This window comes from Peromyscus leucopus, chromosome 4, assembly GCF_004664715.2.
Source record: "Peromyscus leucopus breed LL Stock chromosome 4, UCI_PerLeu_2.1, whole genome shotgun sequence".
NCBI classification, from domain to species: Eukaryota; Metazoa; Chordata; class Mammalia; order Rodentia; family Cricetidae; genus Peromyscus; species Peromyscus leucopus.
The window spans coordinates 108,540,013-108,552,972 of record NC_051066.1 but is presented as its reverse complement, the minus strand read 5'-3'; the positions used below and the strand labels follow the sequence as shown (position 1 = coordinate 108,552,972).

Here is a 12,960-nt window from a genome sequence, read left to right as displayed (position 1 = left end):
ATATACAGTATACAATATGACAAACACACACACACACACATACAGTATACAATATGGTACACACACACACACAGAGTATTCAGTGTGGCACTTGGCACCAACTCAACATGTTCATGAAGTACATACAAAGAATGTAAGGCACTTTCGCGGTTTTCAAAAGTGAATGCCTCTAAGTTAGATATTAACCAAAAATGGAGAAATGACCTCACAAAGTTTATAGGAATTCTGAAAACCCAGATAGGTACGAATCATCAGTGATCCTGGCCAACATCTTGGGAACCTTAGTGTGACCAAAGGACAGAGGCGTGAAATAAATAATTGGTTAAAACTACACAGTGCTACACCCAGTGTCAGGATTTAAACTGCTCTTAGAAAAAGCATCGTCCTCTTAGGGACTTCCATTTCTCGGCCATGGGAACTGGCGTGTAGGCAGCAAGCACACGGTACACTGCTGTTCAGATGGAGTGACGATGCCACACGTTAAAGACACTTACAAAGAGACTGACACTAAAGACTGAGTTTGTTTTGTGCTACTTAGAAATGTGAAATTTCATGTATTTTTTTTTTTGAAATCAAGCATTTTCAGTTTCCACATAAAAACATCGCTAAATAAATGTAAACTTCCTGACTCTTCAGATTAAAAGAATGTCACACCCTACAATATATTGTGACATATTTTTTTCCAGGAAAGAAAAAAAAATTATAAAGCCAAACACTGATTTAGGGAACAGTCCACTTTTATGCCGACTTCCCAAACATTCTATAGGAGCCCTTCCTAAATCACAGTGGGCTGGGTAAATCTCTAACAAACTCGGGGTTTCAGAACAGGCATAGAGCACGTCACTTCTGTGCTCATAAGAATTTTTTTAAAAATTACATATGTTACCTCCTATTAATAAGTCAGTGGTTATTTTAGCCTAAAAAGTATGGTTTTACAATAAATTTCTTAAATTATAATTTAAAAATACAACTGGTACATCCTCGATATGATGCAACTCCCTTCATTGTTCATAACTTAAATCTCTGCTGTACTTCATCTGCCATCATTCTGGAAATCGCCAGGGAAGAGGTGGCGGCAGGGGAAGGTGCATTTCTCACGTGAAGAACATGATCTCCAATATCCCCAGCTCCTCCATCAAACACAAAATCGATCTATCAGATTTCTATCTCTGTCCATGGCCTGGGCTCGTACTCCAGCTGGACCTCGAAGCACATCGCTGGTGGTGATTTCAGGGATGAACTTCTGAAGATGTTTCACTGAGGAAACAGGCTTTATACATTTCATTTGCTCGGTAAGAGAAATGCTGAAGCACCATTTTAATGAAACCACTCTTGAGAATTGTTTCTGTAACATCTCTGGCATTGAAGTCAAAGGGTCTGTAACCTTCCCACTTGAAGGCAAGCACCGCATTTGGCCCCAGCCAAATAGTGCCGTCCAGCTTTGGTGTGAAGTGAACCCCTAAGGAAGGAAAGCGGCTATCCGGGACCAGATAAATATTTCCTTTTACAAGGTAGCCCTTTTCTGGCTTTAAGAGCAGGTAATCTCCCCGCAATGGGACAATTTGAGGATCAGGATTACAGCCACTCAACTCCGAAATACGGTCTGAGTCAAGTCCTGCACACGTCACAACATAGCGACACTGAACTTCCTCTCCCTTAGTATTCTTGACAGCAATTGGATAGTCCACCCCATCCTTACTTCTGGACGGGCTTTCTTTAGCTATTTCAATATCTTTTACCTCGAAACCTTTCAAGATAGAGCCACCTGCATCTTGGAAATCCTGGGCAAATGACAGAGCTACTTGTTTATAGTCCACAATGCCAGTGTACGGACAATCAATAGCCATTAGACCCCTGCAATACGGTTCCTTCTTTTTTATTTCCTCCTGCTGGATCAGTCTCAAGCCTTGGACTCCATTCTGCAGACCTCTCTCATACAGAGCCTGAAGTCTGGGAATTTCGTCTTGTTCAACAGCTACTATCAGCTTGCCACATTGCTTGTAGGGGATTCCCTTGAGGTCACAGTACTCATAGATGAGAGCGGCACCTTCCACACACAATTTAGCCTTCAGGGTTTCGGGTTTATAGTAAATTCCACTATGTATGACACCACTGTTCCGTCCAGTCTGGTGAAGAGCTAAATCTTTCTCCTTTTCCACAAAACCAATTGAAAGTCCAGGATGTTTCAGGATGAGTGTTCTGGCAGAGGCAAGCCCCACAATTCCGCCCCCGATGATGACTATATCAAATGAGCTGGTGCTGGAGCTGCGGCCACCCCCCGCGCAGAAGCCCGGGCCCCCAGGATGCCCGCTTGCTTGCCGGGAGGAAGCCCCCAGCAAAGCGGCATGGGTCTCGACCGCAGGCACCGCCCAGGTAACGCAGGGTCCGCCACATGGCCTGCGCCACCTCCCCTTGCCCAGCCTCAGCAGCTGCAGCCTGAACGACTCTACCTGGAAGTTTTTTTAATTTCACATAATCCCATTTGCTGGTTCTTGGTGCTATTTCCTGTGCTACTGGGGTCTAGTCAGAAAGTTCTTGGTCTATACCAATTGCCAGCCACTGCTGCTGCTTCCCACCAGAACTATATGGTACAACTCTGTTGCCGAAGACTAAGGAAGAATAGCGAGTCCGCTGCGGGGAAACCAGTGTCTTCTGCTTGGATTTGAGATGCATTCCACAAAGAGGAAGCCATGCCTGGTGCCGTAAATTTGCTCAGTGAGGGAGCGGATAGATCCTAGTGGGGACACTACCGTTGTTGTTTTGCTAAATGAGAACGATATACCCATTAAACTGCCTTCTGAAAAAACTATTGTCATGCCCATAGATTATTACTACTGTCAGCTGCGGCTAGAGAAGCCTGTTTGCAGATTCAGCTGTGACTGCAAAGACTCAGTAACTGATCCAAGTGCAGAGAGTATGTGACTGTTGAATGCTCAGCCAGAAAGGGGACATGTGCATATCAGTTACGGGAGGTTTCTGGAGCGTCACAGGAGAGCAGGAAGAATAGAAAAGCCCTAGGAAGGCAGGGAACTTTGTGGAACACTGACTTCTGGAAATCCCATGCCTCTTGCATGCTTGAACTCACAGCAGCTATGATTCCCTGCACAGGATCTACAGAAGATTTGTCTGTCGTGAATAGGGTGGAACTTATGGGAACCCCCCCCAACCCTCCCAGAATATTTATACACAGTTAAAGGTTGGTGGGGAAGAGGAAAAACATTTTCTTCAGTGCTATAGCTGCTGTTTAAAGTGCCTACACTCCTGTCAGCAACCCTAGCTAAATGTATTCAGCCAGAAAAATAAAATTAATTAATTAATTAATAATAAATAAAAGTAGAAGAGGTGTTCGTTGGAACGAGGAAGGGGATCAGTAAGAGTGGGAGGGGGACCAAGAGGGGACAACGAGGAGTGGATGTGATCCAAATACATTATATACATAGATGAAACTGTCATAATCAAACATAATACTCTAGAGAATTAATATATGCTAATAAAAACAGGTGGGAAAAAATAAAACACCTGCATAGACCTATACCTTAAAGGGATTTGTTTTGGCAGCTTCAGTGTTTCTGGTTCTAAGCTGAGATCTTTGGTCCGGTCTGAACTGATAGGTGAAAAGGATTTTCCCAGTGCAACTTTTTATACATTTGGATTTTGATTTGCTTTTGTTCTGTGACTATGAAAATCCATGTAACCATTTCCATTTCCATGTAGGAATATGCTATTCAGGTAAGCTGAGCCCATGTTCTTGGGACATAGCCACTCATATTTGGCTCAGATTAAATTACTCTATTCTCTTTGAAATGAAAGCTATGTTTTTGTCAACAGTTTTAGGGTCTGAAGTGTGATGCCAAGGATGATCCACTTGCGCCAAATGAGTCACCCAGAGTGACACTGTGTCAACATAGGCCCTTTATACTCAATTGTTTATGTTGCCATCTCAGGTAGAAGTTGGTGAGTTCTTCCTGGGGCCTGGCCCTTCTTTTGATTTAGTCAATAGTCCGTTGGTTTATTTTGAGTTATTGGAAATTCTCTCTCTCTCTCTCTCTCTCTCTCTCTCTCTCTCTCTGTGTGTGTGTGTGTCTGTCTGTCTGTCTGTCTGTCTCTGTCTCTGTCTTGCAGGCATATTTATTTGCTAGCATTTGGCCGTTTCCTCCTGCCACCCCTTCAATATCTAATTCTGCATTTCTGTCTGGATCCTCTCCTGCCTATCAAAAGTTGGCTCTTCTGGTTTAGAAATGCTGAGTGCCTGATCGTAAGTATGCTGAAGAGGAATTTATTCCTCCAGCCCAACAGGGAGGGGGATATCAGAGGGGACTTCCCAGGATGTGCAATGGCCTCTTGAGAAAGCCCAAGACAGCATACCTAGACTACAAGGAATCTTATTGCCTCAGCCAAGTAGATACACATAGGAGGTCATCGCCCAATGTCTTAAACCCCTCACATTCCCACAAACATGCAGGATGAACCAGGGCTACAGTGAGAAGAACCAATGTGGGGGTGAGAGCTGAGGGGGCCACTCCCATGTGCAGTGCCTGGATCTGACCTGAGCATAAACTCCTCCAGCTGACAAAAGGAGGTTGCAACTTCCAGAAAGAAAGAAAGACACTAAATGGCAAACAGCCCACCATTTGGTACTCCAGCTCATGTTATGTTTGATTATTATGATAATTTAGCTCACAAATATTTTTTTTCTTCTTTTTTTTCTTTCTTTCTTCTTCTTCTTCTTTTTTTTTCTTTTTCTTTTTCCGGAGCTGAGGACCAAACCCAGGGCCTTGAGCTTGTTAGGCAAGCAGTCTACTACTGAGCTAAATCCCCAATCCCTAGATCACAAACATTTTTAAATGAGCAATATTCCCAAATTATTTTGTTTTACGTTTTACACACTCAACTGAAATCCCAGGCAATGGAACTAAAGATCATAAGTGGGCAGCCTACTTTATTTGGAATTTATAAATCTAAGAAAAAAGATGATAAAATTGTTAACTTACTTTAAAAAAAGAATTAAAAGTTTTGAAAACTGGAGAGCAGAGAGAGGGAGAGAGGGGTAGAGGTTAAAGAACAGAAAATTAATAAGAATTTTTATAGGTGCATCAGAGTTAAAGATAAGTAACTCTTGGGACTCATGAGTCTCAGCTCAACATCTGCTCTGCTTCTCTGACCTTCTATATTGTTCCCTCCCTCTGTTCTCTTCTCTAGCAGAACAATTCTGCACCAACAGAAAGGCTGACTTCCTATAGAATTTCAGGCGCTACTTAAAACAAAACAGCATTCATTAGGACATCACTCTTTCTGACGATTAGCTCCTAAGACAGGGAAAGACATCCGAGTATTAGCCAAAATCTGCCTAAGAAACTTTGTCCTGCGGTCTTTCATGGGCCCCTATTCAACTTAAAACAGAGAGATATTTGATTTCGGCCTTGTTTTACTGAGACTGGACTCTGACTGATGGAAATGTGTTATGTGTTCTTTAGTTTGTGTTCATGAGAATTGTTAATTCCACATAGTCTTTGTGCTGCGCTGTCTGTTACCTGTTAGCCTATGACTATGATTTGATATTCTTCCTTGAAGCCATATTATAGAGGTTTTTATTTAACTACAAATGACGGGTTTGTAGGTTTGGCCAATTAGCAGGTCATCCTTACGTTATCATAAGTTAGATTCCTACAACTTGTCTTATGACTAAATATTAATATAAAAGTTATTTCATCTTTGTGTGTCAGTGAATATATGTGCTATCATGAGATATACGCCTGTGGTACACTTACATAGTAAAGCCTTCTATTCTGTGTATGCTATTGCGAGATATATGTTCTGTGGTATGCTTACATAGTAAAGCCTCCTATCCCATGTGTCAGTCTACATGTGTGCTACCATGAGATAGATGTATGTTCTGTGGTATGTTTTACATAGAAAAGCCTCTCACCCAAGAATGGTTTACTAAAACTGGTTTATAGGTAAGAACTCGTGTAAAGTTAATTCAATTCCTTTTTGTTCAGAATGTAAAATAAACTTGAGGGCAAAGTCCTCTGCTCCAGCAGCCTCCAGAAGACTAGGTTTGTCTATCTGTCTTGATATGCAGATCAAAAAGACAAGTAAGGGCAAGAGACAAAGAAAATAAATTTGTCTGATGTGGCCCTATCAGGAAGACCAGGTAAAGGGGCCCAGAGACCTGTGTCTGTCTTCCGAGTATAACATAACTTTAAATTTAAAGAGAGAACTGAGACAAGAGACAAGCGATACACATGATTAATTAAGCAAATATGGTCAGGGTGTAGTCTGTTGGTCATTTCCTGAGTTTTGGCTCTGCAAGATGATTCAAATAAGTCCTTACTGCTTGTGAGGTTAGACTGGTTCTTGAGGGGTGACTGCTGCTGCCCCAGGATGTGGTCATGTTGCTCTCATGGATAATTCTCTCATATGGGACATGACACCCCGGTTTGCCTTCTATTGCCGTGATAAACACCATGACCAAAAGCAACTTGGGGAGGAGAGGGTTTATTTCATCTTACGAGTTTCAGCCCATTATCAAGGAAAGCCAAGACAGGAACTCAGGGCAGGAGCTTGAAGCAAAAACCACAAAGGAGGGCTGCTTCCTGGCTTACTCCCCCTGACTTGCTCAGCTACCTTTCTTAGACAGCCCAGCCCCACTGCCCAGGAGTGGTACCACCCACAGTGGCTGGGCCTCCCTCCATCAATTAACATTGAAGAAATGTCCTCACAGGCCTGTCTGATGGATGCAATCCCTCAACTGAGATTCCTTCTTCTCGGGTATGTCTACATTCATGTCAAGTTGACAAAAACTGATCAGCATGGGTGCTGTCCTGGGATCCAAGGTGACTACAGGTTTGGGATGATCGTTCACCTCCTGCCTTCATGTTTGAACGGGATGAAATGTGGACTTGCTTAAAGAATCAACACGTCTACACGGAAACAAGCAGGCACGTGGCCCTAAGCAAACGAGACAGGCACAGGACAAAGACTGAGGTGCCAGACTTTATTCCGACCTTTGATGGCTTGTCAGCAGGCCCAATCAGTGGTTGATGCTTTTTAGAAAGGGCAGTGCCAGCTGGGTGGTGGTGGTGCACACCTTTAATTCCAGCACTTGGGAGGCAGAGCCAGGCGGATCTCTGTAAGTTTGAGGCCAGCCTGGTCTACAGAGCGAGATCCAGGACAGGCTCCAAAGCTACACAGAAAAACCCTGTCTCGGAAAAGGGGGGGAGGCAGTGCCTTTACACCCATTATAATAAGACCTGCCTCTTTAACAACTAGCTAATTTAAATTTGTCAGTAAGAGAAAACGGAAATCTCTCTGGAACAGTCAGCACGTTCTGCGCAAGTTTCAAATACAGCTTCTCAGTTTTTCATCAGAAAACAGAGTTATTTTATTAAGAAAGAAAATTTTAAAAATTTATTAAGTAAGATAGAAAGTGTGAAAAGAGACAAAAAGGGATATAGGTGTGGAAATACGTTTTTGGTAAAAATGTAAATACTTTGGGGTAAGGAAAGATTTTGTATAGTAAAATGCTATACAGTTTTGGCCTAAAAAATGAAGGATTGGTTCCCAAATTGACATATGAGGATGCTCTGAACAGGGGAACCTTGTATCTGAGCCTACCACCCAACTGGTATGGGACTGTCTTAGTTAGGGTTTGTACTGCTATGAAGAGACACCATGAACACAGCAACTCTTAAAAAGTAAAACAGTTAATTGGGCTGGCTTACAGTTCAGAGGTTCAGTCCATCATCATCATGGTGGGACACGCAGCATGCAGGCAGACATGGTGCTGGCTACATCTTGTTCAGAAGGCCACAGGAAGTGGACTGAGTATGACACTGAGTGAAACTTGAGTAAAAGAGACCCCAAAGCCCACCTCCACAGTGACATACTTCCTCCAAAGAGGCCACACCTCCTAACAGCACCATTCCCTATGAGTTAATGGGGGCCAGTTACATTCAAACCACCACTGGGAACTGCATGCTAGTTCACTGCTCATGCCCTTTACTCTGGCTTTCAATTCTCCCTCTTAGGAAAAGCTAAATCCAGGGTCCACACCCTAACCACCCATGCTCCCTGATTCAAGGAGGCTGCCAGAAACTCTGCCATCAAACTCACAGCTTTGGGAAGTTGTGCAGACTGTCCAAGAGGTGTCTCTAGAGCTAGACAATTGTATAAAAAGCTTCAATAGGATCCTATTTCTCTTTTAAATTGTCAGTTAGATGCCAATTTACCTGACTTCTTTTTACAAAGCTCCCAGGAGCGTGTTCCTTGTGCAGGAGTCTGATGTAAACAAGCTACAGTTACCCCATCCTTCTACAGAGCTCTGGTCCATGATCCAGCCAGTTCTACAATTACATTTATGCTAACTTTATATTTAGCCTTATAGTAACTTACCTTAATCTTGATTTTAAAATTTTCCTCATTAACTTTGTTCCTTAATGTCCCCCACAAAGTCGTCCAGTTATTACCTCCTGACTTACGTTCTGAATCTTTGCCCTCTGTTAGGTTTTATTGTAGCCCCTTGGGTGGACCCTCCTCTGAGGGGCTCTGACTGCTGCCCCTTCTACGTGGCCCATTTTGTCAGCTGGAAACAGTTCAAGAGAGACCAGTGCCCCCAGACCCCCGAAAGCAGTTTGGGTGATCTCTGAAGGGGGACTAATGGGCCATGGGCCATCCCGCTCACCCCTGGTTTCGCCACTCCAGGTATTGTTTTCAGGACTCAGAACTAAAGCAGCTGGCTTGAAGCCTTCTTTGCGGCAATCAGCCTCTCTGTCTTGTGAGCTCTCAAAAACCATGAGGAAAATCCCAAGCCAATTTAACATCCTTCAAGACCAACTCGATTCTTTGGCTGCTGCAGTACTCCAATACTAGATCTGACTACTGCTGAGGATGGGATTTGCACCCTCCTCCACCAACAACGATGCTGCTTCTGTACTAGAATTCTAACTGGTTTGAGATGGGCCCAAAGACTAGACAGAAATTCAACCCCCAGCCTCCTCCTGTGGATGGGCTTTTGGTGCCCTCCACTCTGGCTCCTCCTCATCAGGACCCTGTCACTGAAGAATGGCCTGCTGGTCCAGATTACACAGGGACCAGACAGAAATTCAACCCCCAGCCTCCTCCCGTGGATGGGCTTTTGGTGCCCTCCACTCTGGCTCCTCCCCTGATCACTTTCCTCCTTGTTATCCCCACACTTAGGTTTCACCCTGTCTTTTAAATGTTTACTTACTGAACTCCCCCTTTGGGTATAACCCAAACAAAATGTTCCACGTAGGCTCTCCCAGTGGCTCTCACCCTACAACAGCTCCATTTGCTCCGGTTGTTACTGATACATCTGCCAAAGGAACTTGCGGATGCTGGGGAGAAACTCTGGTTACAATAGCCCTGCATCCCTTGCATCCCAGGCCAGCTACAATTCTTTACATCAGTCCCCTGTTTTCTTCCCTTCCCTCCCTTCAATGCTCTGTAGCTCCTGATGCTCTGCGGGCTCATTTTGGTGCAGCACTCTTGGCAATGGGACTAGTCACTGTCGCCCTGAATCAACTGGATCCCTACTTGGTCTCACTGGCTCGCTCTGTCTCTCCTGTCTCTACCCTTCCCCTCCCTCCACTGCCGTAGGCAATCTCTCAGTTTTACACTGAAACCAAATCATCTGCTTACAGCCCTGAAAAAAAAAAAAAAAAAAAAAAAAAAAAAAAAAAAAAACACAGTACTTTTCAAATGTCTCTCCAGGAATGCCGGGCAGCAATCACATGATCCATCAGGGTGGATCAAGTTGAAGCTCTCCTGCTGTCACCACAGGACCCCTCTTCAAGGTGTGTGGTGGAGGTAGAACCCACACTACTCCCCTCCAACAATGATGCTTCTCAGCAGGGAACAGCTAAGAAAGAACTCACACCCCCACTCCACATTTTCTATACCCCTTTGGGGTTTGTCTTGGTTAGGCAACTCCAGGAGGGGGGTCAGGCAGAACTGCAGGAGGAAACATGCTGCCCACATTCCCTTCCCTTTAGGGTCGCAGCCATCTTTTTTCCTGGCAGACCACTCAGCTTCCCCTGAGAAAGAATCTGTCCCCTCGATGTGTGTTCAATAAACTCCATCCTGTCTGCTGAAACATTAGATTCCCGTCTCTTTAAGATACTTCAGAAATTTAATACATACACCCTCCCTCATACATAGACTTCATACACAATCATACGAGAAAATACACAAAATACATCTAAAATTTAGTAATTAAAATTTAAAAATTAAATTTTAAAAAGTACGTGGAGTAAGGACTTTACTAAATGTGCTGCCCTAGATTGGAACATCCATTTTTCATCTCTCCCACTACCAGTTATACAAAATTTATTGGTGAAATTTGACAGCTCAAGTTCCTGAATTCAGACTAGTCAGTGCTGTTTACATATCAAAATGTTTCATTTCAAAATCTACTGAGCACTTCAGGTAGAAGCTTTGAAAACAGCTCAATAATTCTCTGTCCCCAGGGGTCTTCTTTCCATAGTTTTTTTTTTTTTAATAAATCACAAAACACTGATCATCTTCATTATTTTTAAATTATGGTTCAGTGGTACTATGTATATTCATGTTGTCAGACAGACCTCTGGACGTTTACATCTTACAAATCTGGAACTCCATATTTATTAACAACAGGGCCCTTTGTCTCCTTGCTCCAGCCCCAAACAGGCAGTCACCTTACACTAGTCACATTGTACTACCTGTTTCTACGAATGTGACTGAACTAGACACCCACATGAGTGCAATGACATGGTGTTGTGTTTCTTCTTCTTCTTCTTCTTCTTCTTCTTCTTCTTCTTCTTCTTCTTCTTCTTCTTCTTCTTCTTCTTCTTCTTCTTCTTCTTCTTCCTCTTTGTATTTATTTATTACATATACAGTGTTTTGTCTGCTGTATGTCTGCATGCCAGAAGAGGGCACCAGATCTCATTATAGAGAGCTGTGAATCACCATATGGTTGCTGGGGATTGAACCCAGGACCTCTGGAAGAACAGCCAGTGCTCTTAACCGCTGAGCCATCTCTTCAGCCCGGTGTTGGGTTTCTTCTGTGACTGTCTATGTCACCTGGCATGTGGTATGTCATGATCGATCTTGTCATATCTGTCAATGCATAAAAGTTTGATGTGAACTCATTCACTTATTTTTGTCTTTCTCTTTTTTGGGGGGGTGGGGTGGGGGTTATTGAGGAGTGCAGGAAATCAAAACTAATCCTCCTTCCTCCACTTTCCTAAGAGCTGGGATTACATATGTGTGCCACAATATCTGGTCTTAATTTTCATTTACATGTTAGGTTCCCTCCCCCCAATTTTTCAAATGTATAACAAGGGGCTGGAGAGATGACTCAGTGGGAGAGAGCACTTACTACTCTTCCAGAGGACCCGAGTTCAGTTCCCAGCACCCATGTCAAGCAATTCAGAACAGCCTATAACTTCACCTCCAAGAGATCTGATACCCTCTTCTGGCCTCTGGGTACACCAGCACTCACTGCACTCACCTGCATATAACCACACATAGACACACATACACGTACATAATTTAAAAACAAAGTATAAAAAGAAGAGAGTTGGCAGGTGACCCCCTTGTATTTCAATTTCATTCCACATATTTCATTCCAAAAGACATTTACTTTCTACCTTAACGCTGAAATATCGTTCTCATCTTAATTCAAATTGTTCTTGTTAATTTATGATTTACTATAAAAAACTTTGTTATAAACATTTTCAAGCATGCAGAAAAGTCTGGCCTTGGGTTCTAGCTTAGTAGTGGAGTACATGCCTAGTACTACAAAAGACAGATAGATAGAAAACCAGATCTCCGGACTCACCAATACAGTCACAACATTCAGCAGTAACACTGAGACAGAAGCACTAACAGAAGCAGGCTAACACAGAATTCAGGATGCTTTTGGACAAACCGTGTTACTCCAGGGAGGCAGAGGGCATAGAGACGGCTGTATTTATGTCCTCGTGTCATAAACTCCAGAGTGACAAGGTAAAACTTCAGAAGGTCTGAGGGAATACTTATAAATCAAGTGTTATTTTCCAACACTGCACAGATTGGCACTATTTTACACAAATGTGTGGTCCAGTTACTATTCGGTCTCTGTGATGAATTCTAACTGTGCCAACTTCCTCACCCATGACAAAAATGAACCCTGGGGGCTGGGCTGGGAGTACATTTCAGAAGCAGGGCACTCAGCCTGGAGGTGATGGCATGTGCCTTTAATCCCAGAGGAAAGTGGATCTCTATGAGATCGAGGCCAGCCTGGTCTACAGAATGAGTGCCAGGAGAGCCAGGGCTACACAGAGAAACCCTGTCTCATAAAAGGAGGAAGGAGGAGGAGGAGGAGGAGGAGGAGGAGGAAAGGGAAGAGGAGGAAGAGAAGGAGGAAGAAGAGAAGGAGGAGGAGGACTTGTCTAACATGCTGAAGGCCCTGGGAGAGAAAAAAGCAACTGAAAATGAGCCTTGCTGACTTGTCCCTGCTTGTTTGCCTAGACCAATAAGAACCCTCATCACAGGTCAGAGCCACTGAGAGCTTGGAGTTGCTTCCCAGAAAATGTCTCCAGATTGCATGGTTTATTTCGTTGTAAATGCAAACTACATCACTCACCCTTGAGTTAGGAGAACCTTGGAGAACTTTGCTGCAGGATAATCAGGGAATTCCGCTGCACTCAAAGGGTGTCCAGCTCATCATTATTCCATGTTCACACAAAGCAAGGCCCACTTTTCATTGTGTCTGACCTCTGCCCCACATCTGGCCTATGATACCATGTAAATGAATTTGTGTACAATATTCAGTGTTCTCACCCAGAATCCTCTGCTCCCCCCACCACCAAATCAAAGCCAAAGATTCCCAAGGACAGTTTTTTAATTTTGTTTCCTGATACACTTTTAAGTACGTTTGTTCCATCAGAATGAGAAAACCATTAGCATGGTTGTATACAG

At 43.5% G+C, this 12,960-nt stretch overlaps 1 protein-coding gene across 1 annotated transcript; it reads right to left on the bottom strand.

The window, feature by feature from the left end:
* Nucleotides 1–1,004: 1,004 nt before the first annotated feature.
* On the bottom strand, nt 1,005–2,426 carry LOC114699469 (L-2-hydroxyglutarate dehydrogenase, mitochondrial-like). The gene is given in 4 exon segments (XM_037204399.1): nt 1,005–1,149; nt 1,151–1,259; nt 1,261–2,282; nt 2,284–2,426. Coding segments are annotated over 4 exon segments (1,383 nt in total). The 5' UTR covers nt 2,395–2,426; the 3' UTR covers nt 1,005–1,008.
* Between the last annotated feature and the right edge of the window lie 10,534 nt (nt 2,427–12,960).